Source organism: Hydra viridissima, unplaced genomic scaffold (assembly GCF_058129835.1).
Source record: "Hydra viridissima isolate aposymbiotic clone 2 unplaced genomic scaffold, HvirCarnegie_v1 scaffold_14, whole genome shotgun sequence".
Lineage (NCBI taxonomy): Eukaryota > Metazoa > Cnidaria > Hydrozoa > Anthoathecata > Hydridae > Hydra > Hydra viridissima.
The window spans coordinates 7,176,551-7,200,889 of record NW_028324313.1 but is presented as its reverse complement, the minus strand read 5'-3'; the positions used below and the strand labels follow the sequence as shown (position 1 = coordinate 7,200,889).

At 29.4% G+C, this 24,339-nt stretch overlaps 3 protein-coding genes across 7 annotated transcripts; 1 reads left to right on the top strand and 2 right to left on the bottom strand.

Moving 5' to 3' along the window:
• Positions 1-2: 2 nt before the first annotated feature.
• Positions 3-2,426, bottom strand: LOC145180895 (solute carrier family 49 member 4-like). Of its 2 annotated transcripts, none has more exons than XM_090071448.1 (4): positions 2,055-2,426; positions 1,768-1,967; positions 913-1,585; positions 3-704 (listed from the first exon to the last, which is right to left on the bottom strand). In XM_090071448.1, exons 1-4 carry the CDS (start codon positions 2,189-2,191, stop codon positions 275-277), a joined length of 1,440 nt encoding a protein of 479 aa, XP_089927574.1. In that variant the 5' UTR covers positions 2,192-2,426; the 3' UTR covers positions 3-274. The 2 variants fall into 2 exon arrangements, with proteins under 2 accessions (XP_089927574.1, XP_089927575.1); XM_090071449.1 differs by having other exon boundaries at positions 2,125-2,407.
• A 7,240-nt stretch (positions 2,427-9,666) lies between these two features.
• On the bottom strand, positions 9,667-14,418 carry LOC145180899 (ras-related protein Rab-14). Its single transcript, XM_090071471.1, has 8 exons — positions 14,199-14,418; positions 14,062-14,115; positions 12,976-13,220; positions 12,839-12,880; positions 10,850-10,895; positions 10,714-10,744; positions 10,520-10,588; positions 9,667-10,429 (listed from the first exon to the last, which is right to left on the bottom strand). Exons 1-8 carry the CDS (start codon positions 14,248-14,250, stop codon positions 10,318-10,320), a joined length of 651 nt encoding a protein of 216 aa, XP_089927597.1. The 5' UTR covers positions 14,251-14,418; the 3' UTR covers positions 9,667-10,317.
• A 5,081-nt stretch (positions 14,419-19,499) lies between these two features.
• On the top strand, positions 19,500-21,747 carry LOC149879096 (uncharacterized). 4 transcript variants are annotated; one of them, XM_090071474.1, is made up of 7 exons: positions 19,500-19,635; positions 20,230-20,258; positions 20,476-20,544; positions 20,650-20,763; positions 20,855-21,039; positions 21,410-21,508; positions 21,618-21,747. In XM_090071474.1, coding segments are annotated over exons 2-6 (408 nt in total). In that variant the 5' UTR covers positions 19,500-19,635; positions 20,230-20,257; the 3' UTR covers positions 21,449-21,508; positions 21,618-21,747. The 4 variants fall into 4 exon arrangements, with proteins under 4 accessions (XP_089927600.1, XP_089927603.1, XP_089927601.1 ...); XM_090071477.1 differs by lacking the exon at positions 20,476-20,544 and having other exon boundaries at positions 19,509-19,635; XM_090071475.1 differs by lacking the exon at positions 19,500-19,635 and having other exon boundaries at positions 20,126-20,258; positions 20,855-21,027.
• Positions 21,748-24,339: the final 2,592 nt, after the last annotated feature.

The following is a 24,339-nucleotide window of genomic DNA, read 5'->3' as shown; positions in this document are numbered from 1 at the left end:
TATTACCGAAATGGTTTTCTTTGCAAAAAATATTTAGAAAAGAGTGCAAAAATCAAAACTAACTTAAAAAAAATAAACTATAAAATGCAAAAAAGCTATAAATATGCAAATTTTTTACAAATAATCCTAAAATTGATAAATATATATGAAGCACTTACTTCGCATCCAATATAAAAATATCTAAAATATTTTCTTACAAAAAATTTTTTCTGTGCTTTACTTTGCCAAGTAAACATAAACGCTTTAAGAGACATTGAGGAAATGGCTGGATAACTCAATTTATTGTAGAACTCTCATTTTTTAGCATATCTATTTCTAGTCTTTTGTACCTCTCTTTAAAAACCATAATAACTGGAATGCACAGACCGCAACTGGCTACTAAAAACCAATTCATCCACTTTGTACCAACTCCAGGAATTAAAGGGAGAGTCAAAAAAATAATGCAATAAATGTTATTAGAAAAAGTCATTGCACCAGTGTTGATGCCTTCTGCTACTGGGTAGCTTGATTCTACAGCCAACTCGAAGAAAAGTGGAATAGAACCATTTACACATAAGCCACCAATAACTGATGTTAAATAAAAAAGGGCCATTGATTTAGGTATTATCTTTACACATATTAAAGCAAATACACCAAAACCTGCTGTTGAGACAACAAACAACATAATTATAAGCAGCTTCAATGCTCCAAGAAAATCAGCCATTCTAAAAACAATTTCTAAAATTTTAGCATTTCTTAAGTAAAGACAATTAAGCAGGTAAACGAGAGAATTTAAAAAATAAGCATTCCTAAAAAAGATTCTTGGTTAAATGAATACAGAAGTCAGAGTAATCCATGATAAAACCATTTATCATCTTACGGCGCATAAATTATACACAGACAATTGCATAGATACCACTAAAATAGACTTACATTGACAGAGCAATTCCAGATGCAGCACCAGCAACAACTGCCCAAAATCCTAAATTATTAGCTGTTTCATCATTTATTTCAAACTCTTTTAAGTTTAAAGCTAAATCTGAACACCATGCGCTATAAACACCTGTTGTTAAACCATATGCAAAAGCAATAAGCTGAAACTGTGGATTTTTACAAAGATTTTTCAATCCAGTTCGAAACTTAACACGTTCAAAGTTTGATGTTAAACTTGGAGGTTTTGGGGGCTTGGATGGAAATGTTAAAAGTACCAATAAAAAAATACTTGCACATACCCCAAATTGTATATACATGAAATGCATCACTTGGTCAGATAGCTTTGACACAACATCTGGATATACTTCATCACCTTTCTTAACTCCTAATGAATTAAAGTCTTGAACAAGATGAGGACCAACAAAAAAGCTAAGTGCAGTTCCACAGTAACTTGCAAGGGAGGCAATTGCTGTGGCAGTAGTTCGTTGTTTAGGAGGAAACCATGTACTAGAAATAACAGTAGATGCTCCTTGACCAACTGGCCCAGCAAAACCAATAATAATTTGTGCAGTATGGATTAGATAAGTAGCATTTTTTGGGTGAGAAGTGATGCATCTTAAACCAGTTCCAACTAATAAACAAAAGCTGGAAAACAATGTAGCTTTTCGAAGACCTAAATTTAAATAAATATACAATATACACACAGGCATACATACACACACATAGACACAGGCACACATTCTACATACATATAAATAAATGTATGTAATGTGTTTTAAACATATCTACAAACAACAAGCAAAGAAGAGTTTTGATATATTTTATAAATTAAGTCTACCCTTATTAAAATCTCACCAAAGACATCTAATATATAAGATGAAGGAAAGACAAATAATACAAAAATGATAGCTCCCCAATCAGAAAGCAATGATATTGTCCCTGTGTCCCACCCAAACACAACACGAACGGTTGATTCAATTGGTCCCCAAGTGTTCCAAGAAATGTTGCCCAATGCTGCTGAGCATGAATATAAAATTAAAACATACCAACGATACCTGTAATGATAAAATTGCAAAAACGAATAAAAATATACCTACACATGAAATACTTCACAATTATATTTTTTATTTATGCAAAAATACCAATAGACTTCAGTTTCCAATTTATCTTCCTTTATTAAATATTCATTAGATGGAGGCTCCATTAAATTACCAGATCCGAATTCCACAAAAGCATCATCCTCCAAAAGTAGTGGCTTCCTCACACTTTTTGTGCTCATGACAAGATTATTACTTAAAGAGTATCAGTTAAATCGATAACATATACTGTGTGTGTTTGTGCCTCAACAGACAAAAGTTATTTAAATGTTTTTGTTAGACATTAAGAGTTTGTTAGAAATCTGCTATAAAATTAATTTTTTTAAAGAGAGATTGTATTTACTTTTCAGTATAAGTAAATATAAATCTACGAGTAATCGTTTCTTTTTTTTTTTTTTTTTGTTCCGTATGAAAATCACGTTTACGAAGAGACCCGAGACCGAACTCGGATTCGGCCAGTTGTTCCGGGCGTTACCCAAAATTACTGTTCACTTTCGTGAACACTCGCTGCTCCATTTTGTTAACACTTAAATTTGTTCTCCTTACAGTGCAAATGTTCCCTGTTTTTGAAAACACTATTTCAGAAGAAGCAGATGAGGCTGGGATAGCCAGAATCTGCCTAGCAAGCCTTGAAAGCATAGGGTATTTGCCTGCATTGACCCTCCAAAAGTTCAAAATATCCAATGTTATTTCGCCTAGTGCATCACTAAGGTCCTTCAGTGTGTTCACAAGGGTGTTCCTCGCAAGGTCAAAACGCTTCAGTCTTTCTGTTAATGCTCCTTTTGCTCGGAGATCCAAGAAGTGGGCCACAATGTACTCCATCTGTACACTTCCACAATGTGGGAATCTTCAATCATTCTCCAGCAAAAAACAGTTTGTAACTTCTTAGATTAAGATATCCTTCATCAATTTTTGAGTTATCTCAAGTCTTGACTTTATTATAACAAGCATGGTTGCAACCTTGTGGATGGTCACTGTCTTGTCGGCAGAAACAGAGCTTGAAAATGCTTCAAATAACTTCAAAATTCTTATGATGGTTTTGACTTTGCTAATCTCAGATTCGTCTGGCATCAATTATTTTAATTCTGAGCCAGATGATGTCTTACCATCAGGCCTAACTATTTGCTAGAAGAAGCAACTTTGATTCCAGCTGGGCTAAGTCTGAATTCTAGTGCGTTGGACAGTTCTGTACCAATCTAGTTGTTGTTATTTTAAGGGCCTTTGCTTTGCTGCCAAGATCAATTGTCCTCTTCCCTGAGTTGTAAAAATAGTTTACCAAACCCGCTATCTTTTTTTGAAGTTTATTCCATTATGGACATATATATACATTTTCTTTTCACGATCTTTTGCAGCTAGTGAACCCATGACAATCAAGTGATCTTGCGGTCGAGGTACCACATGTTGGTATCAATGTCACTATTTGTTTTTGATCCCTTTTGAATGTTTGTAGCGCTCTCTGTAACAATGGTGATCCACCTCACTGTTTTGGGATTCAACTCTATTTCGTGAACCATATCTGTTATCTTGACGCTGATGATATTCGCCGTATGGTCCTCTGGAAAATACTTCATTGCGAAAAGGAATCTTCACAGATGGATATTTTTTTATCTATGTAGTGTCTTGTCAAGCTTATGTAAGAATGATTTGCTCTGGCACTCCAGATATCTGATGTTAAGGCAATTCCTTCAAGTCCATCTTTTTCTGCATTTAATCAACAATTGTTTTTTCATAAACTTATAGATTTTTAGAATTGCTCTGCAACTCAGTGTATGCGCTGAAATTTCATTGTATTAGCCTAAGATAGCACTTTTAAGCATGCGAATGAATGCTTTAGCTTTCACTCCTGAAAATGGTTTCATCTCCTCTCCACCCACCTAGTGATGTCTGTGATCAGCCTTACTTGATGAATACTATCCTCATCCCAGACCTTTTTTATCTGGGCTTTCCTCTTTTCCGGTTTTTCTCTTGCCTTTGTCGTCATTGGCCTTAGTGAAAGCTTTCCATATTTTTTATGTTTTGGTCATCTGAAAAGAAAGGGAAAAAATATATAAAAGGAAAAGAAAAAAATACATATTACCCGAATTTATAAAAAAGTTACCCGAATTGCGGGTAGTTCTGTATTTCGGGTAGTTCCTATCCGTTCCAAAAGTGGTAGCGTATTAAATAAAAAAAGTAAATAAATTTAAAAAAAGAAATTTTTACTTACTTTTATATTTAAGAGGTAAGGTGATAGCACAATGTTTAAAAAAAAAACTGTTGAGAATTGAGTATTAACTCCACCTACTCCATTTAAGTCACTGCTCATTTTTTGGTGATTTTAGTTTCAAAAAAAAATTTCTCTCAATTAGGGGTATGCAGAGGTCATTTTTCAAGGGTATTCCAGCTCCTTAAATTTTCCATCTCTACTGACACACACAAAACATTAGTAAATCTCCGATAACAAAATCAGACAAATGAAATGCCACAAACAGTATTTGAAAAATTATAATGTGTTACAAAAATGAAAAAGAAATAGGTATTTTTTCAATCTAAATATATTCTTGAAAAATCTTCTCACAATCTCGTTGAACTGTTGAACTTAGCTTTTCACCGTGATAGACGTTTTTCTCAGACACAACGAATGCTTTCAGTGTCTTGTTTAAGTTTTTATGTACTGCTTCAGATGTTTGTTCTGATATAATACCGAGCGGGATTTTCTTCCTATCGAGATACTCCTTGAGATGGAAAATGTTTATGTGAAACTTCCATTCAAGTAAAATCTTCATTGCAAAAACATCATGGACATATACCTTTAAGTGAAGCATGGACTCCACAAACTTTTTTATTTTTTCTTTGTAGGATATATCGAGTTTTATCCCAAAACACCATTTAGCTACTAAATTAAACAAAATTTAACCAAATATTAACTTACTGAAAATAATAGTATTAACATATTCGTGTCTTCTATTTTTATTTAGACTGGTAGGTCAATAGTCCCCTATCTGTACTAATTGAATTAAAAACGTTCTAAGAAGTGTTAAAAAAAATTTTAAAATCAATGAAGTACCTTCTTTAAACCTCCTCAAGGTTTCAATACATTCCAGATATTCAATTAGAAAATAAAGTGTCATTTCGTCCAATGATCTTAAAACTTTGGCACAGTTATGTCCATCAAAACCACCATTATTATAGCCATGCCTGATAACCGTTTTCTTTTCAAGAAACTCCTTCAGATTTTTATCAGTGAAGAGGAGATCAATAATTTTACTAACATGGTGTTCATAAATATGATATTCGGGTGGTGTAATTATGTTGATAATTTCTTCAGTCAATTTCTCATCCAACAGACATGGATAAGTAACACTTTTATAATATTGCATCTGTATACGAGGTTTGTTATCAAATTGGTATTTTTTGAATTCATCTGCTAGTGATCCGAAAGTCCTTTGAACTCCTTTTTCATCCATCGGCCCACCACAATAGCAACACGAGTATTTTCCACCGTGACCCTTGATTATAGAAAATAACTTATAGGTATTGCTTACTTAAAATATAAAATATAAATGTAATAAGATACTTACTGATCATCCAATGATGATGTTGATCAATTTGAGGTCAGAAGCCAAGGTAAACTTCAATTGATTGAGTTGAAAGAGTTGGAAAAGTGTTTTCAGATTGTGATGATTCTCTTTTACGTTTTGAACTATGCCTAAAACAATCACTTTATAGACTCCGGTGTACTTCTGTAGTCAATGTTATAAAACTTTTTCTAGCCTAACGCTAGAAATGTCATAATTACGATGGAAATGTTACGCTACGACTATTTCAGCGTGACAAAGTTTTTCAATGTTATAAATAATTTTCAGCGTATTGCATCGTATCGTAATCTTTTCGTCATTTGTTTAAAGTGTGTCATAAGATTTCAACTCTATGAGTTGAATATTTTAGATGTCTGTGATTCAAATTGGCGGACAAAACAACAAGGTTTTTGGTCTTGCAATAACAATAACAATAACAATTTATAAATTGAAAAGGTAATAATTTTTAAAAAACTTATTTAATTATCTAACATCATAGATAAATGTTTAACACTTCATCTTTTATACCAACTAAATCTTAAACTTATATTTTTTTAATTCATAATGTTTTGGTTGAATATAGACTTTTCCAATATGTATGTGACTTTCTAATAAGTTCTTGATTCGGGTTGACCCTCCAAAAGTTGAACCTGAGCCTCAGCCAAGCTTGAGCTTGACAATTTTAGCCTGTTGATCATGATTGATTCTGATTTCAAAATTACTTGTTACGGACTTATTTCTAAAATTCAAATTCCCCTAATCTAACAAAAGTTTCAATATCCAAAAATTTAATTCACTGAAATGAGAGCCCCCATACTTTCATTTAAAATTTTACTTCAAATTTTGCCCCCTCCCCCTCCCTTGATTGGCTTGGGCCCTGCTTTGGGAAATACTGGAATAATTTAATGCCACCGCCTGATGTCGTCAAACTAATTGGGAATTCAAAATCGGTAGTTAAAAATAGACAATTTCTAAGTCTTAAAATATTTTTATTTTTCATTAAAAATAATATAATATAAACCAATTATACTTTTACCTTGAATCTCAAATGGCAAAGAATAAACTTTGTTTTATTAGTATTATCTTCTGTTAAAAAAGTTAGAGGACGCCACTTACCTTCTAATACTTAATCAAAACAAAAAAATATATATAGATATTGCACAGCGCCATATATCATTACGACAAAAATTTGAACTAACGCTGGACTTTTTGTCGTACAGTTTTGAGCGTGACTTACGATGCTTCCAGTGTAAGTTACGCCAAAAAAGTTTTATGAAATAGATTTTTTTATTTTTACGCTAGAAACTGCGTAAATCACGAGCGTAACACGTTTATAACATTGACTACTGGTTTCTCGGTTGAAAATCTAATACTGATGTGTCAAACATCGTCATGTCAATCTTTAAGGATCCCTGTCCTCCATCAATACCAAAGCGTACAACAGAATTTAAAATATCCATTTTTCTAAACGAACAAACTTCAGTTACGAGCATAGATAGGTCAGTAAAATAAAAAATATCTTTTTTAAAAAAGTTTTTACCGACCTTGAGCTGAAATTTTATCATATCGTAAAACCTATTCAAGTAGCGTGACCTGTACGTAACTCCAGCATATTCAAGTAGCGTGACCTGTACGTAACTCCAGCATATTCAAGTAGCGTGACCTGTACGTAACTCCAGCAGCAGGTGTTTTCCTGTATTCCAGATCGTTCAACACCTTTTTTTATCTCCTTCATTATTCCTAACACTGCACAATTTGGAAGATCATGGTTTATCTTCAAGTTCATGATTGTTTCACTACTTATGTTCGCCTTATAGGTGATCTATATCACGCCTTACAGGTGATCGGTCTCTGTATCTTTAACAGGGAGAGGTTTACCTCCTGTTACAAGTTTTATTTTTTTACAATCACCAACAACAGATATTTTTTTTAGCTTACAAGAAACAACTGTGTCAGTGATATTTTGATTCTTTGAAGTAATTAAGGCGTAATGATTTTGAACAGTTTTTTTTTTTTGCTGCAAGGATGTCGAGTACCAGGACCAACAGTTTGACAGCATTCTGAGCAAAATGAATTTCTTTTTTCGAATTTAATCTTTTCAGATTCTACGTAGGTGAATTCAGAAAGATTAAGTGTACTACTACTTTTAGTACCTTGCCCCTCGGCAGCAAATTTCACAATTGCAGTTGCCATCTTTTTGTTTAATTCTTCCCAACTTTTTAATTTGATCACGACCATTTATCCAGGAAGTCTCCACAGCTTTACTGAGAGCTTTTCCTTTCTGTTTTAAATACAAGTTTGTCTTGCAGCTTCCGCATATTCCTGACGGATGAGAACTTCGGCTCAGACTGAATCCAGGGTCCACAAAGTCATGGATCAGATGAATCAATCAATCATTCTTCTCCAAAGATAGACATTTTTTGTCTTTATTGACACAACAGAAACATATCCATGTCCTATTTTCTGAATGAGATCTTGCTTTTTGCAGACTCATTTTGTACAAAAGCGTTTTTATTTAGTATTTTCTGTATTAGATTTTTTAAATTTTATAAATCAATACTCTAAAAAATTGTTTGATTTAAACAAATTATCAGACAATTGACATAATTTATTGAGAATAATTTGTCTAATTATCGCGCTTATGCCATTAGTTTGATATTAGATCATTTGTAATAAGTCCCTAAATAAAAGTAACTTCAATTATAGACGCAAAACATGTGATTTGCAAAAAAGAGTAGAAATACCCTTCAAAAATGACCCCTACATCCCCCTGGTTGAGGGAAAGTAATTTTTGAAAAGAATTAAAATATTATCCTGAATCCCATCATAAATTGTAATACGGCTTCAAATTTTATCAAAATATATTTTGACGCTCAAAAGATACAGCCATTTAAACATTAAGACCCCCTCATTTTTTAAAGGTTTTAAATATTTAGAAAAATGGTCAAAAAACGAAAAAAGATGCGGGTTTTAATTCGTTTTCAACGGTTTCTGTTTCATGTCAACCTGCTCAAAAGAGTGATTAAAAAAAATCTGAAGTAAAATTTACTTCAACTTAAAACCTCTATAAAAACAAACAAACAAAAATAAACGAAAATACCCGATCGCACGAAAATTTCGGGTCGATGATCGGGTAGTTTTATTACCCTATATACCCGATTATCCCGTAATTTTGTTACCCGATTTTCGGGTACTTCTGCGGGTAATATTCAGGTAGTTCAAATCGGGTAATACCCGACCCGAAGACTTGGGTATCGGTTAACTAAAGTTATTAAAATTTCCCATCTCCGGGTCGGGCTTTCGCTCCCTAGTTACACGCAATTATCCGATCAATCCTTTATTTTCTGTCTTCACCAGTCTGTTTGAAAATATGACATTTTTTGTGAAAAATAGTTTCATTAAGATACGTATCACAATTTTGAAAAATGAAATACGTCAAGGAACGTTGATCATTCCTGATTTTTTGATAATCAGATTTGCAGTTTGTTTTAGGTAATCGGAGCTACGTTTGTTTTCAGTACATGAAACAGGAATTAATAAAGTGCATATGGTTTTCAATACAGAGTTGACAAAAGGTAAATATATTTTTGACATTATTAAATTTACGTTGAAAAATTTGCTGAAAATAAAAAATTAAAATGAGCAGATTGCTGAAGATAAAAAGGGGCCACACGTCCCAATTTCATTTTTACTGTGTTCATTTTAACTTTTAGGGTTATCATGAGCAACATTTCTCTGCACTATTGCTTTGATAATTTATATATTTTTAAGTTTCATAAGGAGCTAGTTGGACAAATCGTGAAAGAAAACTTAACAAAGTTACCTTTTTAAATTTAATTTCTATAATTTTTCGATTTTAACAAGTCAAAAGAACTTTTTTTATAATATATACTTTGTTCTATTTCAAAAGATTATTGGTGAATAATTTTATTAACTTTAAGGAAAGCTGCTACAAGAAATCTTTATACCACTGTGCTCATTTTATAACATAACATAAAACTTTAACGGGTAAGTAATTGATAAGTAATTTATGGACATTTATTCAGTTTATGGTGAACACTTGAAATTAATATATATATATATATATAAAAAAAAAAATAATGACAAAAATTGATTGACCAATCAAAATTAAAATATACAATTTAAAGCTACATCACATTTAATTAAAAAAAGGAAAAAACTTATAAAGTCTTTTGGCTTGTCCCATTCATGAAAAACTTATTAAGAATGATCAGCTGTAATTCAAAAACATCACACAAATTTTACGCAGCTATGCTAATATGAATGTCAAATACTTTTATCAGTGGTCACTTTTAGAAATAGTAGAATCTCAAAACTATAAAATTCATACGCACCGGATCTTTTGGATTCATATTATATATTTACACTAATATATAATATATTACCACGGAATGATACAGAGCCAAAAGCAAATATATAAGGAGACAGATTTTACTAAAATAATTTTATGTATAACAAGACAAATATTATTTAATGATAATAACAACAAATGTATAAAACCCTCATAAAGTCCATTTTACATCGATATAATTTAAACTCCTATTTTGTTCCCAAAAAGCTTATAAAACAAACCAACTTCTGATATCGTTTTGCGCTATGCTCATTTCGAAAGCATAAAAAAAAACTCTTGCAATTGTAAGAAAAATGAAAGAAAGAAAAGTACATTTTGACAGGCAAAGCGAGATCAGTATCAGCTTCTTAAGCCTTACAACATAAAAAACACTCCCATGTTAACACCCACAAGTGTCTTTATTCTGTGGATTTTCTTGTGGAAAAGGACTTGGCCCACCTTTCTTTGGCGGTTTATGCTGAACACCCGACTCTGCAGCGTTGAGATCGAGACTAAAAAACACAAAAACAAAAAGCCATATTCGTTCCTACATCTCAAAGCTTAAGGGCACTATCGTTTTCAAATTTTAAAGTTAAGAATACCTTCCGTCTTGTATACTTTGGAATATTTTTTTTGCAGTTTCTAAAAAGGCATCTTCTACATTGTCGCCTCTATAAAGACACAATTATAAGATATAAAGACACAATTATAATAGATATAAAATCAGCTCTAACTCAATTTTAAAAGCAGTTACTAAAATCAAAGAATAATTATATATATGAAACAAATGTTTTACGTTTTGGCACTGGCTTCTAAAAACAGCAAACCTAGAACAAAAATTTTTTTATTTCACTCATAACTATAACATTTATTTACGAAATGAATATTTTATGTTTAATTTATGTATACATTTTATGAAAAACATTAATTACCATTTTCATCAGCAAATTGTTTGGCTTCTTCGTATGTAACATCTCTCTGTTAAGGGGTAAAAAGTGAATTCAAAAATATAATATTTTACATTAAGTAGGCAGTTAACCTAAACAAAACTTATATGCAATAAATCTATAAGAAAGAAAAAAAGATACAGTATGCAAAAAAAATAAATAATTGTGCACTTAAAAAATATTATCCTTCATATTTATGACTAAAATATTTGTAATAATCAGGTAAAAAATGATAACAAAGTTTGCATCTAAAGAATAGAGCAGAATATCAATATCAAAATATCAAGATTTTTAAAAAAATTATAGTTTTATTTTGTACTATGGAAATTTTAGAAATTTAACAACAAAACTACTACTTCTACTACTATTACTACAAAAAAAAAAAAAAAAAAAGAAATTGTACAGTTCAAAAATAATCTAAAATTCACTAAATTTTATGAAATTAGTATTGAGTGGGGCTTTTTTTGGACTTGATGACCTCAGCTAAAAAATTTGGCACTGAGTTGATCAAATATCCCATGTGCTCAGTATCACTTGTTTCAAGTCTTTGCATCTAAAAATTGGGTCGCTAATTTTTCTGTCTAAAATATACAACAAATGGTCTAACAGATTCAAATCCAGACTTTGAATGGCCATTCTAAAACATTGAGGCTATTTGTATCAAAGTATAGCTTCATTTTCTCAGCAGTATATTTTAGTTCATTACCCTGCTGGAATATGAAATTGTTTCCCATTATCAATTTTTAGTAGATGGTTGCAAGTTGGCTTTGAAATTTTCTTAATAAATGGAAGCATCCATTTTGACATCAAAAAATTTAAACTACCCCAAACAATCATATTTCCTCCTGCATGCTTTACAGTACCTTATAACAATTCAATGTATAAGCTTCTCTTTCTTTTTGCAACACTTTTTGGGCTCCATCCAATGAAACAAGGCTGTATTTTGACTCATCTGACTTCAAAACGTTTTTCCAATATGATTGGCATTTTTTTGTACTGCTTTGTAAGCTACAATCAACATTTCATTTGTTTTGCAGTTAAGAAAGATTTTTTTTGAACTACTTTACCTCTATAACTTTTTTCATAATGCAATATCTGATTGCTTGAGATGTTGTGTTGTTGTGGTCTTCCTGAATATTAAATTTTTTCTTCACACTAATGATGATATTGAAATCAACTGCACTGGTGCATCTTGCATTTTTGTCCTCTGCCAGTCACACTAGCAATGGTTCCAATCAGATTATGCTTCTTTAAGATTGAGGACACTGTGGTAAATGGAACTTCGGTTTCTTTTTGGATCTGACTATTTTAATTGATTTTTTCAAATCAACTTCCGAGGCTCTGTTGAAAGACAAATGTTGTTTTCTTGATGCCATTTTGCTAAAAAACTATATTTTACTTTGTTTCTAGGCCAAAAATGTATTTCTTAGCTATTTTTAATTTTACTTACCAGTTTGATTGTTTAATTTGTTCAATTTAAGCAAAATTAATGACTTATTTTGTTATTGTAGAATAATTTTCTTTTGGCAGTCAATTTTATTCATCATTTGATCTTATGTCTAAAAGTCAATATCTTCAACAAGAAATTTATTCACCAAAACACAAATAGATTCTTAAAGTAAAACTTGATAAGATACCAAGAAAAAAAAATTCAAATATTTTAACAGGAAAATTGTTTTTTGATGCAATTTTAAAACATGGATATTTTTGTGTACAATACTTTTTTTGCATGCTGTATCTAGTATATCTAGGGAAAGTGATGTATGCTAAATAGCAAAATATGGAGTAGATTTATAATACATACATATACAATATATGAGGTCACTTTTATACATCTGTTTATACACTTCAATGCCTCTGATAATAATATATGCAACAATAAGGAAGAGACAAGGGTGAGGAAAAAGGTAAGGATGGAGTAATCAAAGCAGTTTAAAGGTAATTTATGTAAGTATATTTATTTAGAACACTTACTTGTGCTTCTAAGTCAGACTTATTTCCAATCATTATGATAACCTAAAGGAAGTACTTTCTCATTTTTAGATCATTTAAAACAAAAAAAAATAATAATAATAATTTTAAAACTATTTTAAACAATAATATTTTATTACTGTATTTGGATTAGTAAGATTTCTTGCATCAGTTAGCCAGCTGCTTAAATGGTTGTATGTACTTCTTCTTGTAATATCATAAACCATAAGAGCACCAGCAGCACCTCGGTAATAACTTCGAGTAACAGCTCGAAATCTTTCTTGACCAGCAGTGTCCCATATTTGAAGTTTGATTTTCTGAGACGCTACTTCAACAATACGTGTTCCAAACTCAACACCAATTGTATGAGGGCAGTCAGCCATAACTTTGAAAAATAACAATTTGAAACAAAATCATTTCTAAGTTTAGCTTAATAATATTAAAATTAACTTAAATCAGTTAATAAGTGTAGCGTAAGTAGGAAAAAAAATGATATTTTATTTAGAATATAATTAGTTGTTTGAGAAATATTCCTTCTTTTCCATAACTTGGTAATTGAAACTGATTGAAAACAATATTTGAAGGTGCTATTTTGGAAAACAGAGATTAAATTTTTTTTAGAATGGGTTATTATTTGGATGTATATTTCTTTTCAGTTTCAAAATCAAGGACCAAAATAATTTAGTAACCAATACTTAAAAACTTTACTATCATAATCTAAAAGAAATAAATTTTTTGAACTCTCAAAAAAAATACCAGTACCAAATTCCAGCAGTAAAATAGCAGCAAAATAGTAGCGGCAAAGCAGTGGGATCAAAAAGTAAACAAATTTAAGATAACTCTTTGAGTATAAAAACTCAAATAACTGAGAGATAAAGCTCAATAAATAATTTACAATTATTTTATTTAAATCATCACAACTAGCCATTATATCATAAGAAATAAATTAATATTTATCAAACACATTTTTATTCATAATTTATGTTAAAAATTTAATGTTAATATATTAAACTGCTGTATTTTAAAGTTAAGATATTAAAAGCAAAAAGAGTAGTTTAGGAAAATGTTGTATAACTGAAAAATATTTTTTCAAATAAGAGTTACTGAACAAACCAAGAGTTTTTGAACCTTAAGAATAAACTATTCCTTCTTAGAGTTTTAGATAAAATTGATAAAATACATTTTTTCTGTTAAATATAATATTAAAAATAAAACTCCATACATACATTTTTTTTCAGTAAATTGATGCAGGAGGCAAGACTTTCCTACACCCATATCACCTAAATAACCAAATCCATGTTAAACACCCTTACAACAAGTAAAAAATCTATTTAACAGCTAAAAGTTTTAAGTTAATACTTACCAATGATAATGTACTTGAAAATATATGAGTAGTTATAAGGACCTCCTGCCATTATTGTTTTACTCCACAATCACACAGGTTTATTTCAAAATATATCAAACAATTAAGGTATTTCCAAACTTTTTCTTTTTAACAATTTCTTAAGTGAACCACAAAATTGTTAAAGGTTCCAATTGTTACCACACTATTCTAGATACTGAAAATAATTTAAAAGAATGGTTATTATTAATATTCCTAAGTATTTTTATATATGAATTTCCAACAAATATAAAAGTTATAAAGAATTTCAAAATAACAAAAATATAGGTTTATTTTTCTATAATGAAAGTGTTGGGTATTTTTAAGCACAAAATGATCTTTTTATTTGATGTTCTTTCATAAATGTTTTGTTACAACAACTTTTCTAATAAAAGGGCACAGGATACATACTCACATAGACACTTAAACACATGCTAAATCATCTTTAATAGACATATTATTTTAAATTACTTGCCTTAACAGGTGGTATTATAAAAAAAAAAAACATCAGATTTATTTGTTTTAGCTGTTGCTAATTATCTGATGTGCCAGGTATTAATAATCAGATTTAAATAATTACAATTTGAAGTATGATTAAAACTTGACACATTAGATCATACAATAAATATTGAATATTTTAAAAATACATTTCTTTATTTTGATTAATACTTTATTATATCTATATAGTACCCATTAAAATTGGGATATGAGGGTATAGTACAGAACTAACATACTGCCATACTACATGTAATAATCTATAGCTGTAAATTTTTGAATTATCAGAACAACCTTCACATTTAACTATATTTATCTCTATATTATGGGTAGTATAAGAGCAAGATAGAGGTGATGAGTATAATCAACATTGACCATTATCAACATTACCATAACTGATAACGGTTTATCAAATCTACTAAAAACTTCATTTTAAGACAAAATTGAAATAGATTTGATGAAATTACTATAAATCTAGTATTTAACCAGATATAAAAAATGAAATAGCTCTCTATATATTAGATGACAACTTTTTCAATATGCAAAAGAATTAACTCATTTTAAAAGACTAAACTCATAAGATAGACAAGAGTTAAGGCGAACATATCAAATCGTTTGAATGCGTTGAAACTTTAATGGCATCTTTTTAAACAATCCCAGAATGCTATTAAAGCTAATGAAGAATATCCTTTAAAAAATTGTTTTAAAAAATTAAAAATAGAATTTAGGAGTTTATTATAGACATTTGTTTTAACTTTTATTGAAAGGTTATTCTTCTGTTAAAATTCTCTCTATCTTCAAAAATCAAAGAAGAATTTTTTAAAGTCTGAAGATCTTATGATAAAGTCCTCTTTTGTTCTGGTCATATCGGATGTTTCAAATAAGGTTGAATTTTTGCTGGATACAAAGCTCAGGATAACGTCAAATTTTACTCCTAAAATAGTCAGCTATGACCTTATATCAAATCACTTTATATCAAAACTTTACATTACTTTATATTAATTAAAAAAAAAAAAAAGTTTCATGGATTTACTTCTTTTAATTTTTTTATTTTTATTTATTTATTTTTTTTTTATTTTACATGGAAAGTCTAGGAAATTTTCATTGAGCTCATATAAAGTGGTGGCATCAATATGGATCCTGTGGACAGTAAACGGTTAAAAAAAAAAAGCTTAATTTGGCTGAAATTTAAGAATTTGGAACAATTTTATTATTTTATTTGTAAGAACACAATTATAATTCTAAAGTAAAAGAAAGAAAAAGAATGAAAAAAAAAAAAAAAAAAAAAAAAAAAAAAAAAACGAAAGAAAAGGAGTTAATTGTTTAAAGGTCCATTTTTATTAATTGAGAATTATACAGATTATATTTTTGTTTTGTTGGTGATGGTGATGTTGTTGCTTTATATTTTTGGTAGATAATAAAGAGATTAAAGTTTGTACTCTAGAAGCAAACATATGTAAATCAAGGTCTATTTGTATATAAAACTACGAAATTTGCAGATAAGAAATTTTAAGTTTTCAACAATAATTAAAACGAAACTTACAGATAAGAATTTCGTTTTAAATATTGTTTTCACCAAATATCAATTTTCACCCTATTTTTTCAATTTCACACAATTTTAGTTTTCAATATCAGAAAATTTCTTCTAAATTATGATTCCGTCGGTAATGCGATTAAAATTGGCTGGAACGTAGACTCCCTATTTCATAATAAATTAAACTTGATCAAATAAAAAATATATAAATGAATTCCATTAACTTGGTTTAAGAAGTGACTTTTTATTTTATCTACATATCATGGTTATTTAAAGTATTTCAATCATTAATTCATTTCAAAATTTGGAGTTGGATCCGTATGCTATTAGTTATGTTAGTATGCTATTATGCTATTATGCTATTATGCTCATTAAGATGCAGAATTGTCTCTTGGAAATTAGAATAGGGATTGAGGGGCCTCAACAGGGTTTGAGTTTATTGTCTTAACTTTGAATTGGCAAAGTCTGTGTTATTGGATTTTTCAAACAAGTAAAATATGAAGGATAATATATCATTTAAGTAAAGCTACAAAAATTAACTTTCTGTTTTTGTAGATTAAAGTTTTGCCGACCACAGTTTACCAAAACTTTACTTCCGCTAAGAAGACTATGATAATTCTTGTCCTACATGTTAGGGGCCGAAAGAGATTTTAAAAGTTGTTGCCGACATATGATAAATATATTCACTTAAAACATAACTACTTGTACTGGAGAATGGTAAGCGAGTACTTCAGCAAAATCACTCCTTGTATGTTATATAGTATATTAATTCTATATAACATACTTGAATAACTTACACGAATTGAATCTGCCAGTGGATAATAGCTAATTGACATCTGCGGTTTGCTAAAATATCTCAAACAGTTATAAGCAATATTGCTAAAATATCTCAAACAGTTATAACCAATAATTATACATTTGTTTGTTTAAAAATAAGGAGTATTTCTCATTCAAAATTGTGCTTCGCATCTTATTATGACCGGATTATGATCAGTTGAGGCCCTAGAGCCAAAACGTATTTGGGGCTCTTGCTATCCTTAAAACCTTTAATGACTTTTAAAACACAACATACAACTTAAAACCTTTAATGACTTTTAACACATAACATACAACTTAAAATTTTAATGTAAACAATCATTAGAAAATATTTATGAGCTCTTTATTTCATCTGATTTTTTTTTTTTTTTGTACTTTTTACCTAATTTATGAAGTTTTATTAATGTGCTTTATTTTTTGAACAAATTATTGCCTAATTTAGTATTAGAGAGTATTACCTAATTTAGTATTAGAGAGCTTACGATTGCTTAAATTTGTCTAAGAATCCAGATTTACCGTTTCGGAGTTATAAGCAATTTTGTTTTAGAAATCATATCTGATGATGAATGCAAAAGTGAATTTAGATTTCTACGTAGCGATATATATCGCTTACTCAATGTACTTCAACTACTTTAAGAGTTTGTATGTTATAACGGGTTAAAAGTTACTCCGGTAGAAGCACTGTGTATTTTTTAAAACGGTTTTCCTACCCATGTAGACTAGTCAATATATATATATATATATATATATATATATATATATATATATATATATATATATATATATATATATATATATATATATATAATATTTTTGTTATTATATAAACTAAATAATTAGCTTGGTTTATATTACATAAAGTTTCACGCAATAGCGAACATCAGATGTTATAAACCGTAAAAAAACGTAACGACAAAAAAATACGAAAAAAGTGCTATGGAGTGTCTGCTATGATGGCATTAAAGTTTTTTATTAAAAATTTATTTTCATGGCGGCACTTTGATGTTAGTTCACTTCGTTTATTGAGCAAGTCTAGTTTCGAAGTAATAATGTGGTACTTTTCGGTCAAGCACAAATTACAGTAATTACAGTAATTATTGTCTGCTATGATGGCATTAAAGATAAATTAAGGTTTATTTATGATTATTGAATGGGACAAACTCAGATTCTTATAGAAGCATCGATGTAAGGATATTCAAGTTCCTGTAACAAAGAGTGATAGAAACAAGAACTCAACTGACCGACTCATCCATCCTATTGCTCTATGACCGTAATGACAATAGATGTTATTGTGTTTTCAATTGTAAAAAGTAATTTTTAAAAATGTTTTTTTTTTTTTTCTGATTTTGCAGCAATTTTTGAAGTTATGGAAAATAAAATTCCATACTTAAATAGATAGCAGTCTCTAGTACTACAGTGAGTAAAACATTCAAGCTTAATTAATGGTGTTTTTGGTGTGACTAATCATTTTTGGATAAAGTGATGGGCATATTGAATGAGACAAAATACTACCTATTGAATGAATTTAATAAAGTATTATTTAAAGCTCAGCATAGGGATGCTGCAGTCCCTTACTTTTATACCCATGGGTAATGGGTATTATTTACACACTTTTATACTGCAATATTTTACTTAAATAAAAATAACTAAATATAACCCAGCGTGCACAGACGTCAAAGGGACGTCCTATGGACGTCTTAATTAGGTCGCGACGTCTCCGACCATATTATGACGTCTCAAAGACGTCATCACAGGACGTCTTTGTTAAGACGTCCTAGTGACGTCTTTGAGACGTCTTTAAAAACTTGTAAATTTACACGTAACTGAGTTAGTGCATTAATGCGCTAATCTTATTGAGTTAGCGCATTAATGCGCTAACTCAATTGAAAGTGTCCGCTCGAGCTGGTCGTTGTTTAATTTTCGTTTTTTTGGGGGTTATTTATCTTTTAAGTAATTTTCTAATTTTTTACATGATTCGGAGTATTTTAAAACTTGATTAACCTAGTTATTATTAATTAACTTAATTCAGTTAAATACGTTTTATATAATTTTAATGTTTATCTTAATAATGATCTATTTAGATAATGAAAATTTATATCTGAAATGTCTAACGCAAACTATCTAAGACTCTGGCGAAGAAACCATGAAACCTAGTTGGAAGTTCTTAATTATTGTCACGACTCTTGTGAAGAGACCATTTTATTCGATTCACCATCCGATAAAGAAGAAGTTGAAATAGTTGAAGAAGAAGTTGAAATAGTTAAAAGAAGACTGGATATAAATGGCGAGGTTTCACCCTCATCTTCAATTTTTAGCGATGTAAATAGCATTTACATCTCAGAAAACGATGATGTGCACAATAAAGATAACTTGGCCTCTGAACTTTCATCTTGGGCATGTGAACATCACCTTACAATGGCAGGAACAAATCATATCTTGTAATATTAAGAAACCATGGTCACAAAGAGTTGCCTAAAGATTCAAGAACCTTATGAAGCACACCAAGAAAAGTTCCTCTAAAAAAAAAATGTGGTGGTGATTATTTTTACATAGGTTTCAAAAGTTCAATAAAAAGTAAGTTAGAAGAGTTTTCATCTCATGATATTATTTCTTTGAAGACAATTAATCTATTGATTAATGTAGATGGTATACCAATGTTCAAATCATCAAACACACAACTTTCTATAATATTTCTTAAATTTTTAACAACATAGTTTAAAAAATAATTTCATTGCAATTAATTTTTTTTTTGTTATATAATATTATGTAGTATAAATAAATAATAGTTGATAATAAGTGCATGATGATTTTCAAATTACTTTAATGCTATTTTTATGAAAGAATGTTAATAACTAATTTTTTTAAATTCATATTTTTATTTTTTAGAGTTTTAAATTTTTTTAATGATTAATGGCGAGCTTTTAATGAATAATGGAGAGCTTTTCAATAAATACTAATTTGTTTAATTTAATTTTTAATTAACTCTCCAAACATCATTTTCTGTATAAATTTTATTTAGTTTTTCTTTTAAGTATAACAATCCTTTCCTGTTATATCTAACATCTATTTTTTAATTACAATAATAAAGTAATTGACAAATAGTTAAAATTTATCTGTCTGATTTTTTACTGGTATAAAAATGCATTTTTAAATAATCTTTTCACTCAGTTTTGAAGATATTGGTTCGCTTAGGAAAAGTAAGCTTCATTTTAATTTATTAATAAATTTAAAAAGTCATTTATACACACACACACACACACACACACACACACACACACACACACACACACACACACACACACACACACAGATATATATATATATATATATATATATATATATATATATATATATATATATATATATATATATATATATATATATATATATACATATATACATACATATATTTAGTGCATGAAATAGTCGATATACCAATTCCTTCGATAAAATTATTGAAAAGAAAACTAAGTCATACTGCTGGTTAGTACTACATGCTTTTGTGTACTATCAAGGAAAGTGTAGCTTTTGGGGACCTGATGTCCCTATTTTTTTTTTAAGTTTACTTTTTATATCTTTTTTTTAAAGAATTAAATATACCGAATGTTATGGATTCCTCTTCTTCAAGCAGACCATTGCAGCCCGAAACTGCAAAAGATTTAGCAGGTAGTTGCAAAAGGATGTATCCTTTACCAGATGCAGGTAAAGTTGCTTGTTTCCATTTCATGTTTTCTTTTGTGGGTTTGTAATATCAGTAAAATTTTATTTAAGTTATTGTTTTTTTACTTTTTAGAGTTTCAGAGAAAAGTTATGCTTCAACTTGCTGAAATAAAGAACTTGTTGATAGATAGAACTGCACATTTCTCTAATTATGCACAAGAAATTTTTAAACAGTGCAAAAGTTCAGACGAACTTATTGTTTTAGAAAAAACAATTGCTGACGGGGATATTCAATACAATACTTTTGTATGCTTGAATGTAATTATTTACTCGTTTATGTTATTGTCTTAGTTTTCTTTTTTAATTGTCTTAAATTGTTCCTATCATATTATCTATTTGTTTTCGGTAAAACAGTTATCATCAGTTGGCGGTAAAAATCCAGCTAATGCAATAAAAAATATTCTACTCACATTAGTTACCAGCATAAGTTTTTTTTGACTCTAATTCGAATACATATTTTTCAGAAGATAGATTATCGTTTTCTTTTGTTTTCCATATAAAGAAAAATTTTTATATAAGAAAAATTCAAAATAGGATAAATATTTATCCTATTTTGAATTTTTCTAACAAATATCTAAGATATAAATATTCTAAGCACTGCTAGTGAAATATATTTTTGCATATTTAGACTGACAACAGACAATTTTTTTGTCAGGATACAGCATGAATGGTTTAAATAAAAAGAAATTATTTAAAGAGCTTGTAAATCTATGTAATGCAACCACCGGTATCGATCTTAGCTTATTATTGTATTCAATTAACTTATGTTTAAAAATTTTTCTTTTTTTTCTGATGCACTGATTTTGTTGATGAATTTTTCTTATTCTTTTTAATAGATGCTGTTTTAAAGTCTTATAAAGGCAGAAGCAATGCAACTTATTGGGACAATAATAAAACACTCTTCCGAACGATTGAAGAGAAAATCCTAATATTAATTGACAATGATTATATTCTAATATAATTAAATGTTGTACTTTTTTAATTTATAATCCTTCATAAATTTGTAATTCTTTATGTCTCTCTATGTCTCTCTATGACTAGATAGAATCATATCAAATTCGATTGCTATATGCAATTTGTTAAATAAAGGGCTTGGAAAAATATCAAAGACTTTCTAAAGACTTTCTCTTGAGAAAGTCTTTACTTCTGTACATCTTTACATAGATTCTTAGAATCTATGTAAAGGTGATAAGTAATCTTAGAGTCTGTACATCTATTGATGGATGTACAGACTATACTAATAGATGTACATCTAATTAAGACGTCTGAAAAAGACGTCTTTAAGACGTCTGAAAAAGACGTCCTCAAGACTTTCACCTGAGACCGAATAAGGACGTCTTACAGACGAGAGAAATCGGACGTCTTATAGACGTCCTTAGGACGTCATTGTGCACGCTGGGTAATATTGTAAAATGAGAAAGTTCTGCTTTGATTGAAATTTAATTAGAGTTAAAATGTTTAAAGTTAAAAATATTTTTTGTGTGGTCTTTATCTATGTATCTATATATTTAACTACATTTACAATTAATAAACTAATTTTTAAAATGATTGAATTAAATACGTTTATTTTTAATTCTATTATGTTTGTCCCATTCAATGAGACATACTTAATAAATGGGACAAATGTCATGCTCCAATAAAACTCTCTTTTTTCCAATAGCCAAATACAAATCCAATTTTTTTGTTTTACTATATCATTGAGCTAGAGTCCAGTGGTTATCAAACATATTTAAATATATATATTAAACAATTTTATCTACGTTTAAAAAGCATTTTGCAAAAACTGTCCCATTCATTGAGGTTTTCCCCTAGCTTCCGCGCAACTCAATTACAATAAAAATAATAATAACTTACAGGTAATTGACAATTCATTTTGTTGCTTTATCTTAGCAATATGATTGATTTTATTTTGTATGTAACGCAGTCCTATCAACTGGGGTGACTTGCCACTATTCGTAACTTTTTTCCCTCTAAATTATTTTTTTGTTTACTTGCAATCAATTTATCAGAAAATTGAGAGCTTACGATAAGAAAACTGCAACGGCAACTTCTAAATCATATTTCTCGAATTGGTTTACTAAATTCACTGTCAACAGGATCAGTGTAATGTTTTGTGTGCAAACTATTCCCAAATAAATTCTCACTAACTCGATTTGGAACATCATCATCATCATCATCATCATCATCATCATCATCATCATCATCATCATCATCATCATCATCATCACCATCACCATCATCATCATCATCATCATCATCATCATTAGACATTAGATGGGATTTTGTGACTGGAAAAACAGTGCTTTATATAAACATCACGAGCTATATTCATTAAACATCACAGCTAACATACATATTTGTGCTAAGGTTTGATACATCAGTTGGAAGAGCATATTTTGAAAACGTGAATAGAGCGGTTTGGTCAGGTTGAAAGAGGGTCTGATGAGAAATTTAGATCATTGAAAAAGGGCAATTACATGGCGTTATCAAATCTTGTTGCTAAGTTTGATCTATTTTTGAAAATCATATTTCTAAATAGGGCACTATTTTGAAAGGAAATGTGTCATACTTATCAAAGACAATTTGTAATGAAGCCATAAAAAAATCATAAAAGTCATACACATCAAAAAATTTTTAGTAGATTCAACATTCGATCTTTTGTATGTAGATCAGCTAAGTATCATTCTAAGATGTATCATTATTCGATTGGAAGCAAGTTGAAAGTTTTGTACGTTTCTAGTAGTAGAAATCCATAGAGGAGAACAAATCTTTGTCAAAGAACTGCATTATTTATGTAAGAAATGCAGATTAGATTTGTCTTGGTGAAAAACTTAATGGGAAGCACATGTAAAATAAACTTGCGCCGTAACTAATAAAAACCTATCGGAATAAAATGGGAAAATGGGTTTTTTTTGGGAAATTGTTATCCAAAATCTGGAAACTAATTTTGAGCAATATGAGGGTATAGCTGAGGGGGTTCATCACAAGCTATAAAAGATATTATCGAAAAAATAGTTCGGAAGAAACAAAATGATGATTTAGATTTAGTTTAATTTAGTGCGAGGAATCATTCCGTATTACCACCTATTATCCAATAACTAGTAGTTTTCAAGCTCAATTTTAGAGAAGTGTTCAATATTTTGTAAAATATTTATATTAAAATATTAAAGTTGGTCCTTATTTCAGTTATGAATCCGTTAATATTTCCAAAAGTATAGATGACATCATCTTAATCTTTGAAGCATCTTCTAAAGCTACAGATAAGTTAAAAATAAAAGTTCTTTTTTAGTTTTTGCATCTTAAAAAAGCAATGCAAAAAACTTGCTTTGCTAAAAATACAGATATTTTGTAAATAACCTAAAGACCTTTTAATTTAAAGATTTTTAATCTTTAAAAATAGTTTCCCCATGAAAGATAATTGCATGCCATTAAGGCGATTGATCATGAAAAATATAAAATGTGCGGAAAAAACATTTCTGTGGAAAATATTGAATGTAGGGAAAGATTGAGAACTTTAAATTGGAACAAATTTTTTATTCGTTCTGCAAAACAGATGTC

Bases quoted from the DNA above. Each gene is read 5' to 3' on its own strand.
- LOC145180895 (XM_090071448.1), bottom strand. From the start codon at position 2,191: ATGAGCACAAAAAGTGTGAGGAAGCCACTACTTTTGGAGGATGATGCT. The intron at 1,968-2,054 runs GTATTTTTGCAT...TTATCATTACAG, and splicing joins TTGGAAACTGAAGTCTATTG to GTATCGTTGGTATGTTTTAA. The intron at 1,586-1,767 runs GTGAGATTTTAA...ATTTAAATTTAG, and splicing joins TTATATATTAGATGTCTTTG to GTCTTCGAAAAGCTACATTG.
- LOC145180899 (XM_090071471.1), bottom strand. From the start codon at position 14,250: ATGGCAGGAGGTCCTTATAACTACTCATATATTTTCAAGTACATTATC. The intron at 10,745-10,849 runs GTAATTAATGTT...TTTTTGTTCTAG, and splicing joins ACAATTTGCTGATGAAAATG to GTTTGCTGTTTTTAGAAGCC. The intron at 10,430-10,519 runs GTATTCTTAACT...TGTGTTTTTTAG, and splicing joins CAAAGTATACAAGACGGAAG to TCTCGATCTCAACGCTGCAG.
- LOC149879096 (XM_090071474.1), top strand. The intron at 20,545-20,649 runs GTTAGTACTACA...TTTTTTTTAAAG, and splicing joins AAAACTAAGTCATACTGCTG to AATTAAATATACCGAATGTT. The intron at 21,040-21,409 runs GTAATTATTTAC...TTGCATATTTAG, and splicing joins ATACTTTTGTATGCTTGAAT to ACTGACAACAGACAATTTTT.